Here is a 13,386-nt window from a genome sequence, read left to right on the forward strand (position 1 = left end):
CTAACCAAAGACTATGTTACTCTTTCAGAAGTCTGAATTTTATTGAAGCACCCCAAAACCAGCTTCAATACAGAGCTGAAAGTCAAAACAACACTGTCACTCTGTGTATGAATATACACTGAATATACACATGTTATTTGAATGAATCTTAATGGCTTGATTGTATCAAACTGATTGTAACCTTATATGACTCCAACACCAACCAGCTCATCCATCTGTTCAATTTATCCAGTGAATTTATCCAGTGAAAACATTTATGAAACCCTTAGCTTGCTAATTGGTGTTAGAGAACAAATTTATTCATGGCCCAATGACCAGTCTGAAAATCTCTACATTTCTGTACTGATCGCATCTATATGATGACTTTTTTTAGATTTACATGTGAGCATGTATTAATCCAGTTATTAAGTCACAACTTTCCTTTTTTTTTCCTAAGTACGTTCCACTTGAATGATCACTTTATATTACTAATAATCCAAAGGTCTCTTGAGCTGTTATTATCATTTCCTTCACAGAAGTTTTAAGCGATACCTTTATCCTTACAGTTATAGATGCGAATACAATACAAACATTCAAGATTTTACCAGATAATTTCCCCACTTGTGTATAAAAGTAGGTGTGCCTAATGAATGCTTTTTAAAAAAAAAAACGTTCAATCGATTGCAAGTTACACTAGAAAAGAAAATTTTCAGCATAGCTAAAAGGATAAAATCTTAATTTCAAAATATTATAAAGGACATACATTTGGTAAAATATGAACCACAGAAAAGTTTTCACTTTTGCTTTTACTTACCGATATCGCCCGAGCTGACAAAGTTTTGGAATCCAGGAGAGCGGATGTTAATCAGAGTTGCTCCCCTTCAATCGTGTAAATGTTTGGCAAGGCATAGCTGCTCCACGAAGCATGCTTTTATTTATGTGTTCTTTATGAGAAGAGAGGATATGAATCATTTAGTTTCTACTATACTTCTGTATTATTTATATACAATTGATGTATATGTGCTCTGAAGTTTAAAAGCAAAGCTTGGCCTCTCTTTTCGCTGCACGTTGTGTGAAAAAGGAGCTTGCTGAATTTATAAAATGGCACCGAAAAAAGATCTATTAAAGCAGGAAGAAATCCTCCAGGCTGTTGTGATTGCCGATAGCTTCAACGTTAGGTTTGGACCTGTTACTCAAGAAAAACCGCGGGTAAGAATGCTTCATTATATATATAAAATGTTATCTGATGCAATCATTAGAAAATCGTGGTGGGTGGCTGCCTACCCTTGATATTGCCTTAGTTGATGGCTCGACGTAAAACACTCGAGAAAAAGGATAGTACTATAAAGACTGGAATATTCTCAGTGATTAAGACAATTTTAAACGTTTCTTCGATAAAGAGGTGCGATCGTACGTACTCCAACCCCTTGTTGATAATGCAGACGTTAGAAACAGAATGAGCAGACCACATTAACTAAAAATTACACACTGTCAAAATTAAAGCATCTGCAAACTGGTACTATGTTGTTTTGTTTGTTTTTTTTTTTTTTTTTGGGGGGGGGGGGGTACATTTTATCAGTCCTTGAAGAAAGACCATATGTTTGTAATTTTGAAATTTTAGAGAAAAGGGAATCAGTTTGCATCACCTTGGTGCAAGGGAGAGTACACTAGGGCTGCATACTGGATTTGACCATATGTTTATAACCACCCTTTGATCATTTGATAATAAAGTTGCCCGATAGCTTAGTATTATGTTGTTTTATGTTTAATTGTCATTTACAGATTTCACAGACTAGAAAAATACTGCAGTTTAAGATATAACAAGGAAATATTTTTGAGCTTATTTAAGTAGCCTTTAGGAGACTGTTTGGCCCTCTATTTAAGGTACATTTCACACAGTGAATCTCAAATGCCGTTAACATATTAAGATTGTTAAATCTGGACCAAAGATCAGAAGTATGACTCAGTAAACATACAGGTTATGTCTAAAGATCGAAAGATGTAATTATGATAAGACTCGATGACAGATCACTTAGATCTAAACATTACCACCAACTATGCTATGCCATGACCTTTTAGTTTTAAGAAATAACATATTTATTATTATTGAGGTCATTTAAGGTCAGAAAGCATTTATTTACATTTCTTTTGGCTATAAAATTCTAAGGATATGATTTTGTTAATCTCTCCTAGCAGTATCTGCAGGTGACAAATTCCCAGACATGCTATCTTATTGTCTGCTATTGACACTTTAAAACCCTGGTATAATGTGAAACTATTTAGAATATCTGTATCTAGTATCTTTTGCAGCAGATTACTATGGTTTAGTTTAAAAAAATTAATTTCTCAAGCTGAAGTTGTTCCTGAAAGCTTGACATTTAATATTCAATGTTTTATTTATGTAAACCCCAAAAATAAAAGTAATGCTAAAAAAATTAAATGATCACAATCCATCTCTTTCCTTATTACAGGCTTTGCTTCCATTAGTTAATGTTCCAATGTTGGACTATACACTGGAATTCTTGGCCTCATCTGGTGTTCAGGAAGTCTTTGTATTTTGTTGCCATCTTGCAGATCAGATCCGAACGCATATAAGGTAGAACTTCCATGCATTTCTACAATATAATATAAATGTAATATACAATATCTATAATATACAGTCTCATATAATATACAATGTCATATACAGTATCATGTGGTACAAATATACAATATTATATAATGTATAATATAATAATTTCCGAAGCATATGTCCAGTTCTATAGGCAAATGATCATATTTTTACTCCTTTGGTTTATTTCAAGATTTTGTGTTGTGTTATTGTTTACAGGATATACTTTATTTGTTTTCAGGCTTTAATAAACATGTATTACTGTAAAAGTTTGTTTTTATTATTATGTTATTCATGAATTCAAGGATAAGTACAAAAAATATCTTTTGTATTATTATGTGTGAATTTCAGTTTTCTTTTTGCTTCAGCAATTCCCGATGGAGTGAAAATGGATCATCCATGGTGGTGAAACCTGTTCTTGCGGAGGGATGTTTATCAGTAGGAGATGCTCTGCGGGAGATTGATGCCAAATCGCTAATCAAAAATGACTTTTTTCTTGTGTCTGGTGATGTCATTGCGAATCTCAACCTTAAAGCCATAATGGAGGAGCACAAGTATGACATTTTACTACTCACGTTGTTTGCAAAATTATCTGTTGAAAAGAAAAATAAATTAATCCTTGAGTTGTCTTTATGCTGACAAAGAAGCTTAAATTAAACACTGATTACTGTCTCAGGAAACGGCGAGAGAAGACAAAATCTTCTGTAATGACAATGCTGTTTAAAAAAGTTATGCCTGCTCATCGAACACGTTGTGCTGATGACAACATTCTGCTTGCTGTGGACCCAACAACACAACGCGTCTACCACTACCAGAAAACTGGCCTTGACAAGAATCCCAAAATACCTGTGGTTAGTCTGACATAGCCCATCAGTTTGTAGCATTGCTGTAGTTCTCATCATATTGGACCGAAGAAAAGGTGGATAGCTGAGTAGTGTGCACTTCAATAGGTTCAGTGCCTGTATGATACAGCATGTTCATAACGGTAGTATCAGGAAGTCACAGTCTGGCTTCATGGTTATATCTTTGGATCAATCCTATCGTATGCTTTTAATAAAGACATGGTGAAAAACAGAATGGAAGATTGGCATAAACACTTGTTATGCCAGATGGCCAAGTGTGGAAGGTAGATTGCAATGGTTGTGAACTTGTGACCTAAAAGACTGAAAATAATTAGCTTTCTTTTCATTATTCCAACTCATTATAAACATGGCTTGCTGTATGTTACAAATACTTCATCCCTCTTTTATTTTTTATATGCTTGTGAGACCTAGCATTTACTGTTTCTTTTTTCTTTGAAACATTTGTCTGTGTTGGTTAAAGCTGTCCCACTGGTCAAATTGTCTTTTCAGGAGGTCTTTGATGAGAACCCTGACATCATTATTCATCAAGACTTAATGGACTGTCAGCTGTGTGTCTGCACGCCAGCAGTTCCACCACTCTTCACTGATAATTTTGACTACTCCTCTCTGGATGACTTTGTGCGGGGCATTCTCATCAATGAGGAGGTAAGCAGGCATAGTGTTCCAGGCCCTGTTATGCTTCCAGACATTTTTTCCCTCTTCTGGACATATAAACTTACATATCTGCTGCCATTAAAAAAGATGTGACCGCAACGAGGAGATGCAGATCGATTGGATGCAATAGACAGGAAGGCTCTGTGATTACTTTTGCTGGATGTTTAAAGGACTCTGCAGCATAGAAGGTTTGTGGAAGCCTAGGGGTGTAGTATTGAGGCTGAAACTGAGGCTCAATATCACTTTAACGGCCTGAAGAAACTTGCCAGAGAGCGACAGTGTTGGTGGTGGTATATATTCCAGAGACATGACAGGTGGCTGATTATAATGATATTGCTTGTCTGAATCATTTTTAAGCTCTAGGCTATCAGTGTTACCATGGTAACCCCCCAAACCTGTACCTGTCATGACCATGCATTTTACTGTTTGCATACTTAACCTACTGATGCAGTTAAAAGGGCAGTTTAGTCCTTCTTACTTCTCGAAGACCATAATAATAGTGAAAATAGTAGTATAACATTTGCTGGGTTGTTGTTTTTTATTTGTTCCTCGGTGCATTTCTTTTATTTCTGCTTCTGAAGGCTGATTAGCATTTGAGTGCAAGCCTAACTAGATGCTTTCTGTGGATTAATATGTTGTACTTGACTTGGCAGATTCTTGGTAACACCATACACATCAGTGTGGTAAGGGAAGAGTACTGTGCAAGGGTCACCAATCCTTACATGTATGATGCTGTCAGGTTGGTCTCCCTTTGATATACCACAGAACCTAGCACCTAACATATGACAGGATACAAGTTTTGTGTAGTATTTTACTGCTCTGTGAGGAGTTGCATATATAATTTGTTATGAAGACTTGGCTTTGAATGAGTAACAAACTTATTCTCTGAATTTTTTTTTAAAATGTGCCCCAAAAAAGTCATGAATTTTTATTTTATTCAGCCATGTAGCTGGAATAGTTGTGTAACTTTTTTTAATGTACAGATTTGAAGACTTCTTTTCACTTAGTGTAACTCTTAGACATATGGTACTGTTATGTTAGTGCATTTTATTGAAGAGTTCTATATTGTCACTGTTTCTTCAGATAGTTCTGTGGTCTGCCTCTAAATAATTGTATGTCATTGTTCTTTTAGTCGTGATGTCATACAGCGATGGGTGTGCCCTTTGACAGCAGAAAGCATGATTGGTGACCGAAAGGACCCGATTTCAGTTCGCAGACACAACATCTACTTGAGTAAAGATGTCATGCTTGCCCGGTAAGTTGATGTTTGTCAAGGCGTCTATTGCAATGGGGCACAGGGTGCATGGGAAGAAATTTCATTTCTATAAATTACTTATGCTAGGGGTTTAATTAATTGATTTAGGACATAATTGAACAGTTTAGTAATTTGTAACTGTTTTCCTTGAAATAATAACTTACTGTTTTAGTTTCTGTTTATTTATTGTGCTATAAATTATGCATTTATTATTTATCAGTGGTTCAGAAAAACGTTAATCTATTTTGGTACAGAATGTTGCTCCTGCCATCAGAATACATTTTACGTTCTACAGGGGCTGCATTCTGGAGGAGAATATTGTGATCAGCAGCGGCTCATCTGTGCAGAATGGAACACGAATCTCCAATTGTGTCATAGGAAAAAACTGCAAAATAGGTAAGTTCATAATGCTATGCTGCAAGTCCAAGCAGCTACATTAAGGATAGAACATCATTAACAAAAAAACAAAAAAAACAAAAAAATCAGCATATGTGAATATTATGGGCATGATGTTACTTCTAAACGTTATGTTCTTAAAGACAGTAAATGGTAATTTGGGCTGAGAAAAGCATTGCCCTCAGATTAATAATATAGAAAAAATGGTCACAAATAGATTTTGATAGATAATTATATTTATCTTAAGTTTTGATGAGTCTTAACTCTCACAATATCTCATTTTTTTCTGTCATGATGTCCAGACCTTTTTGCTGTAAGCAGTAAAGATGCCTTTTAATGTGCTTATGTATGTTAGATTCCATCTTGAAAACTTAAGACTTGCTTCCAGTTGTTGTACAAGTAAAAATTTCTGTGAAGAAATTTGTAGGTGTAGGTGACTGCTTTAGTAAACAACTGTGCCTAGAATTGATGAGACAGAAGCTTTGTTTGCAGCTGATGGTCTTCTTTGTTTCCTCTATGCAGGAGCGAATGTTACACTTGACAGCTGCTATTTGTGGGATGGAGTGGTGATAGAAGACAGTTGTGTAATAAATGGTGCAATAGTTTGCAATAATGTGACAGTCTACTCAAACACTCGTATTCAGCCTCGAACTATATTGTCCACAAATGTGAGTTGCCATTTGTTATGCCAAATAAGTGTGATGGTGATGGTGTTAAACAAGTATGCTTTGAGTGGCTGGTTGGCTGGTTTTGGGTGGGTGGATGAAGTAGTGTAGCTGTGATAGAGAAAGAGAAAAAATATGATAAGTGTTAAGGAAAATTCACCTAATAAATATTTGTTTATTGCCTGAAAAAAAAATGTAGAACTGTTTGCATATAGATATCTTGTCTTTGCTCAGGTAAAAGTTGGTCCTGATGTTGTCCTTCCTGCTGACATTCGTTTGCAAGCCCATCCATCAGTTGATGAGTTTGACAATGATGACAAAAGGCAAGAGGTGCCAGGTGTGTGGCAGTGATCACAAAACTGACAGGTTTAATTAGGTTGGATATCATCACATGTCCAGTGAATATAACAGCTTGTCCATTTAGTTTCCATGCCCATTGTGTTTTACCTAGACTGGCAGAAATATGGTAGGCTGGGATTATAATTCTAATTAAGTTGCTCAAAACAACTTTATTTTAATGTTTAATTTAAAATGGTCTAAGTTTTCTCATTTTATGCTTGCAAAGATCATGCAGTTTCCTTAAGTGTGGAAAAATTTGCAGGCCAATTCTTTGCATTGGTTTTGTTATCTTGCAGAAACTACACCAGAATATGGAGTTAAGAGTCGTGCATTTCGTTTCCAAGCGGAAGTGGAGAGTGACGATGAAGGAGAGCAGGTGGGATGTGAGTGGGGCGAAGCTCTTGTCCCACGAGATGAAGAAAGTGAGGATGATGCTGATAGTTTAGCAGACTCTGATATGGATGAGAACTCTTTACCTTCAGAAAGCCCGGAACATGATGATCTTGGCAGTAAGCGCTCATTTCTCCTTTTTCCTGTAGCCTTTTTCTTTGTGTTTTCTGCAAGTGCTGTGTTGTTTATCAACTGTGAATTTCTATGCAAACTGTTAGAAGTATATGTTGCAGGTATACAGATATGGATAAAACAATACATAGGCTATGTGTATGTGGGGACTTCATTGTTGAGTGAAGTAATAAGGAATCTTTTAAACTACTTAGATTTCATTTATGACCCATTAAAACTTTGGGTTCAGTTGGTCATGGAGTTTGTAACTTGTACATGTGAGTTAATAAAATCTCTGTTAATTAAACCTGTTAGTTTGTGGGCTGTCTCACTCTTACCCTTAAACTCCATGTGGTCATGTGTGTTTTCCCTTGTTGAACTTGCCTTTGACTTGCTGAAGCTATGGATGGAGATGTGGTGGTCCTTGGGCCAGTCAGTAGTGACTTATCTCTACAGGATTGCTTTCCTGCTACAGGATTCTCTAGAGACCTGGTTGGGATTGGTGCTTTAATTTAGTTTTGATTCTCTCAGCTGGATGTGAGATCATTAAAAAAGCACTATCTGCAGTATTTTATCATTCTGCAGCAAAATGTAACAAACCACCTGCTCACAATTTTAGAAAAGAGATTATTGTACCCATCTTTGGGAAGTTTTATATATAAAAAATGTACATTATATGATTTATAACATCTGCAGCAAGTGTGTATGTGCATGCATGAGTTACTTGGATGTTTTTGCTATTACAGAATGTTTTGTATTTATCATGTGGATTTGTATACAGGTTTATACAGTGTGATATGCTTATATTACATTTTTTACTTTGTGCTGAAAGGAGTACACAGCTTTTAAGAAATGTGCATTTGTGACCCTTTACGACGAACTGAGTCTTAAGTCGGAAATTTGAGAATTGCCAAATTGCATATTTTTAAAAAGTACGGGTTCTGAATTTTATTTTGATACAAAAGTTGTTCTTATAGTCCTAAAATTGAGTGAGTTATGAACGTTTGAAGTGTGAAAGTACGGTGGCGGCCATTTAAATAAAAGCGGGTTCAAAGATTTTCGTCCAGATGGCCAATGCAGTAGGGTACCTCCATTAAAACTATTTTGTCTATTTCTAATTTTTATTTTAACATAGCAGTGTATTTTCGTGATAGTTTAATAACCAAGGAATCCATTTTTAAAGAAAAGTCAAACTGCACAAAATTGACCCCTATCACCTTTCGCAGCCTCTAGCACAAAACTGCTCCTCGTGACTTAATCGTGGAGGGTCAAATTTGATAATGAAATATTGTTGGGTTTAGAATGTTTCTATACTTTTTCATGATAGTTTTATGCTGTAGTATAATAAACAATGGATTAAATATGGATCTTTTTGCAATTTGGATTTTATCTTGGCTTTCTGTTTTTGAAGTACATGTAAAGTACTAACAAAATAATAATAATAAGAGATGCTTGTATTGTATGGAATCCCAGCACATGGCAAGGCTCTCCGTCTTCCACATTACTGGGTCATACTATGAACTAATAAACAGGGAACAAAGGGAAATGAGGGAGGAAACTTCCTTTGACATCTTCACCATGCTGTCCACCATTAAAGTCACCATCTTGGATTTTGAGTTTGTTAATTAGGTTATCAAGACCCGTTAACATTTTTGAATTACCACTTGTGGACCATGTTTCACAAAAAGTAAGTTTGTTTTTTTTCTTGTTTTTTTTTTTGCACTGATAGAGCCATTGTTCCTCATTTTGCCTTTGTAACACCAACAGCTATACAAACCAGTGACACTTTTAACTCTATCTGATTTAGGGTATATATTTGTTTTTTTGCATGGAACCTGAAGGAAGAGCTACATTTTCCTTACAGAGTCTGATCATCTATATAATAGTTCATGTCATGCTACTCAAATTTTCCAGCCTTGATAAGGATCCTGATGTTTGTGGTGTAGGTGTTGTATATTGCCTTGATGTGAATAGTGTCTTTGCTGTGAACAAAACTTTTCTAGTCTGAATTTTACCAGATTTTTAAGTAAATAAATAACCTTACTACAAACCCAGCAGGTAGGCACCATATTTATCAAGGAAGTGGAATGGCACAGAAAAGAAAAGATTGCTCTCAGCTATCTCGTCCTTACCCTAGGTATGGTGAACCATTTGCAGTTAACTTATCTGTGGCCAGTAGTCATTACCTGAGTTTATTGTGTACCGTTTTATTTGAATTGTAGATATTATATAGGGAACTGACTGTCAGGTTTTTGTTTTGTTTTGTTTTTGTTTTTTTTATTTGAACTGTAGACATTCAGTGGAAGTGACAACATACTGTCAGTTGTTCAGTTTTTCAATAGTGACATTTTTGCTGTGAACTCTTGAAAGATTCAAATTTTAATACAGTAGCAAACCATCCCTCTGGTTTTAGCATGTAAAAAATCTTATCTAAGTACTTTTATTACACATGTGCACATTTGATAAGCTGGAATAATTCTTGCTTACATAAGAATATCTTCATCTGTCCTCTACCATATTTAATTATTTGCCTGCTTTTCAGAATATTTGTAAAAATTCTCTTTTTCTATGCTGATAGTTATCTTCTTTCAAAACACCTTTTACATCCCAAGTTCTTGCTCGATTAACATTCCTACCCCCCTCCAAAAAATAAAAAATCCAAATTAATATCGAAACAAAAGCTGGAACCAACATCTTTCTGACATGATCAAAAGTGGTGAATATTGCTGACCTGTCAGAATTACCGAAGATTACTGACATTCATGAAGTGTTGGAAAATTGAACGCTGGAAGAACTTCACAACAGAAGGTAATCGTTAGGCATAGTTGCCTCCCCTTTTCTTGACTTTGTCCTTGTTTATGGACTGTGAAGAAAAGACAATCAGTTTCTTCCACTTTTTTGATTAGCGTCATTTTAAGTAACTTCTTACAAATATACACAAAAAAGGTGAATGAATGTTTAGATTATGCGAAGTTTTAACTAAACTGCATATCCATTTAATGCTTGATTCTTTGTTTAACACTTTTAAAATCTGATAGCATTTTTCACTCATGTGCTTTTACAGCATTCTATTTGGAAGTCTTGGACACATTGAAGAGGGCCCAGGAAGAAGCAGTTAGCACAGAGAATCTGGTTCTAGAAATCAACTCTCTCAAGTATGCATCATTTTTCAAAAATTACTCTTCCCAAAATTAAAAGTACAAGAATTATATATTTAATCTACATGATCTAAGTTAAAAGAAACTCCTCATGCAGGATATCTAAAAAGGTTTGGACAAACCGATTTTTAAATCTCACAATTGTACTGCATGTTTTCATATCTATTTTTATTAAGTTTCATAAAATCACTTTTTGCTGTCATTCCGTAGTCCTGCAGAAAGCATTCTTCATGCTCTTAAGATTTGTTTTCTGCTTGTTACACTCTGCTGCACAAATGTCTACCTGACTTGTCTCATGATATTTTGGCTGCAGGCATGCATACAATATTGATATAAGTGATGTGCACCATGTGGTTATCAAGTCTGTGGTGGACCTACCACTGCGAGAGTCTGAGAGACAAGGACCTGCTGCAATACAATCAGTTTGCAAGGTCTTGATTTAGCTCATATTTTATGCACTAATTAGTAGTTTCAGAAATTGATTTGTCTCCTTAAAGTCCTTCATGGTGAAGCACATTTACACAGAGCAGTACCTTAATGCTGTTAGTGTTACTGTTATAAGTCAGGATTTGTTAGAGACTAGAAAGGAGTTAGTTAATGCCAGCTAAGGCCATGTAATTTTTTGTCTTAAAGAATTTTAACTTTGAGTGTCCCACTATAGTATCTCCTGCAAAATTCCTAGCATTTGAGCAACATAGAACTCTTTCTCACACACGAAGATTTCTCTCATTTAAGTTACATGTATTTCCTTCCTGTTAACAGCATATTGACCATCATCTGTCACTGATCAGGAACTACATTAAAAGTGCTGATGCACAGATTGACTGCCTTAACTCCCTTGAAGTAAGTGTCATCATTAAAATCAAAGCAGCAAATTTTGACTTTTCCAGCTTTATTAATTTTTCAGCATCTCTTGCTTTTGACAAAGACTCAGAATGAAGCTGATTTTTTTTTTTTTTTTTTATATATATATGTCTGTTTTAACTCTTTACTTGTGCCACTGCAGAACATGTTAAGGACTCACACAAGTGGTGAAACTTGGGAAAAAAAGGCTTTACAGTTTTTTTTATGATTTTGATAGAAAGGGAGAAGGATAGAGATTCAGGACTTATTTTGTGTAATTCAGATATTCTATATCATTATTATATCAATCCAGGATTTCTTTTAAACCAGTATTGATAAACTGATTGGGTCATGCTTCTATTATGTGTCAAAGAAAATTTGTAACAAGATTTTGATGTGCACAAGTTGTTGAGTCCAATGATACACAATTTTTCAACCCCTAACATATGGTCTGCTTTCAGGAATTTGCATTGAACGACTCACTAGTCCTTCAGTTTTTGATGAAAGTGGTTCACCATCTGTATGACACTGATATTCTTGATGAAAGTGTAATCTTGAGCTGGTTCCAATCTCCATCTCGAATGCATGATTTGAAGGACCATAGTCGTGTACGGGAACAGGTAAGTTGTCAACATAGTTATTTAAGATTTACTGATTAGTCTGTATACTTGAAGAATAGGAGAATATTGTAAACTGCTCCTTTTTTTGTGGAGAGTTTATTTTCACTTTATACACTGTATGCTTTGAGTGAATTCTCGTTTGTGCAGCTAAAGGAGTTTATCAGATGGCTGAAGGAGGCAGAGGAAGAATCATCAGAGGAAGACTGAATACGAGTTGCAAGCAGATTCATCTAGTTTTGCTTTGCACAGTCCTCTATGTAGTTTTAAGGTTTGAACTTGTAGATTAGACACTAATGAATATTTTGTTTTGAACTTTAAGATTCTCTTTCAAAAACATTTATCTTGCCATGGAAAAAATGCAGAATATTAAAGTTTTATACATCCTTTTTGTATTTGCATTTGTATTGGGAGATGTGCAGCAACTGATTCACGCCAAAAACTAACTAGTTAGCTTTTCTAATTTTTAAAGTTATATCTTTTGCTTTTCTTGGTAGGTATAGGTTTTGATAGTATGTCTGTAAGAGGAGCACAATCACTTGTTATATATATATAAAAATTTGCCCTTGCATATTACCCAGCTGCTGTATAGAAGCTGACTAGAGAAGATGGTGTAAAGATGGTGTACATCTTAAACCATGATTTCGTTTAATTTTTCTCGTTCCATACTGAAATTTCTTCTTCCACAGCAATATTAACTGATGGCTGGTAAAAGGTTAAAATATGACTTTATTAAAAGTAGATGTCAAAAATGTAAACCATGTCAAGAGGCACAACATTAAAACTTATCCAGACAACACAGAACAATATGTAGCATTAGAGGTGTCTCTGTAATTAACAGTTGCGTAACTGGTGGCTTTATATGAAAGAGTACATAGGACTCGTATGTCTAGGCATTAGATCATCATTCTTGTTTAAGGTTTTAAAACTACAATGACAATGTAGATGGGATTTAAAAAACCCTTTTTGATTATTGTGTCAGATACAATACTGTAGTACTTGCAGTACAAGGTTTATCTTGATGACTGTAGTTTATTAGCTCAGTCGTGAAATCACGTTGGACTGGCAGGAGAAGTCTATTAAAGATGTACAGAATATTCATTTGTCTGCCAGCAAAATTTCTCTTTTCATACCTTAATTGAAAAGCTATTTCTCAGATAGTCTCTGTGCTTGGACTGGTCATAGAAATCTGCTTTCTGATGGCAGCATCTTATATAGTGCACAGATTGGTTCAAATCAAGAATTAGCAAATGCCTTTTCACATTAATTTATGTTACAATTTTTAGCAATTCAAGTTGTGAATTCACTAAAATTAATGAATGACTTCAGTATGTCAACAAGTGTATCAGCTCTCCTTACTCATTATGAAAGCAATATTCTTGCCATTTTCTCTATAAAGTAACAGTTTAAAAAAATGCTTTTGATACTTACTAAAAAATTTTTATACTTGCAGAAACTGTTTCAATAATTTTAAACTCTTTCCCTGAGAACATACAAGAATGATA

The 13,386-nt window shown here is 35.0% G+C and overlaps 1 protein-coding gene across 1 annotated transcript; it reads left to right on the top strand.

The window, feature by feature from the left end:
• The first annotated feature begins 840 nt into the window (after nt 1–840).
• Nucleotides 841–12,270, top strand: LOC112559053 (translation initiation factor eIF-2B subunit epsilon-like). Its single transcript, XM_025229922.1, has 16 exons — nt 841–1,188; nt 2,451–2,575; nt 2,959–3,144; nt 3,267–3,441; nt 3,943–4,098; nt 4,761–4,846; nt 5,240–5,362; nt 5,658–5,758; nt 6,281–6,426; nt 6,658–6,760; nt 7,059–7,271; nt 10,328–10,418; nt 10,735–10,852; nt 11,184–11,264; nt 11,726–11,884; nt 12,032–12,270. Exons 1-16 carry the CDS (start codon nt 1,081–1,083, stop codon nt 12,089–12,091), a joined length of 2,031 nt encoding a protein of 676 aa, XP_025085707.1. The 5' UTR covers nt 841–1,080; the 3' UTR covers nt 12,092–12,270.
• Nucleotides 12,271–13,386: the final 1,116 nt, after the last annotated feature.

Source organism: Pomacea canaliculata, linkage group LG3 (genome assembly GCF_003073045.1).
Source record: "Pomacea canaliculata isolate SZHN2017 linkage group LG3, ASM307304v1, whole genome shotgun sequence".
In the NCBI taxonomy this organism is placed as follows: Eukaryota; Metazoa; Mollusca; class Gastropoda; order Architaenioglossa; family Ampullariidae; genus Pomacea; species Pomacea canaliculata.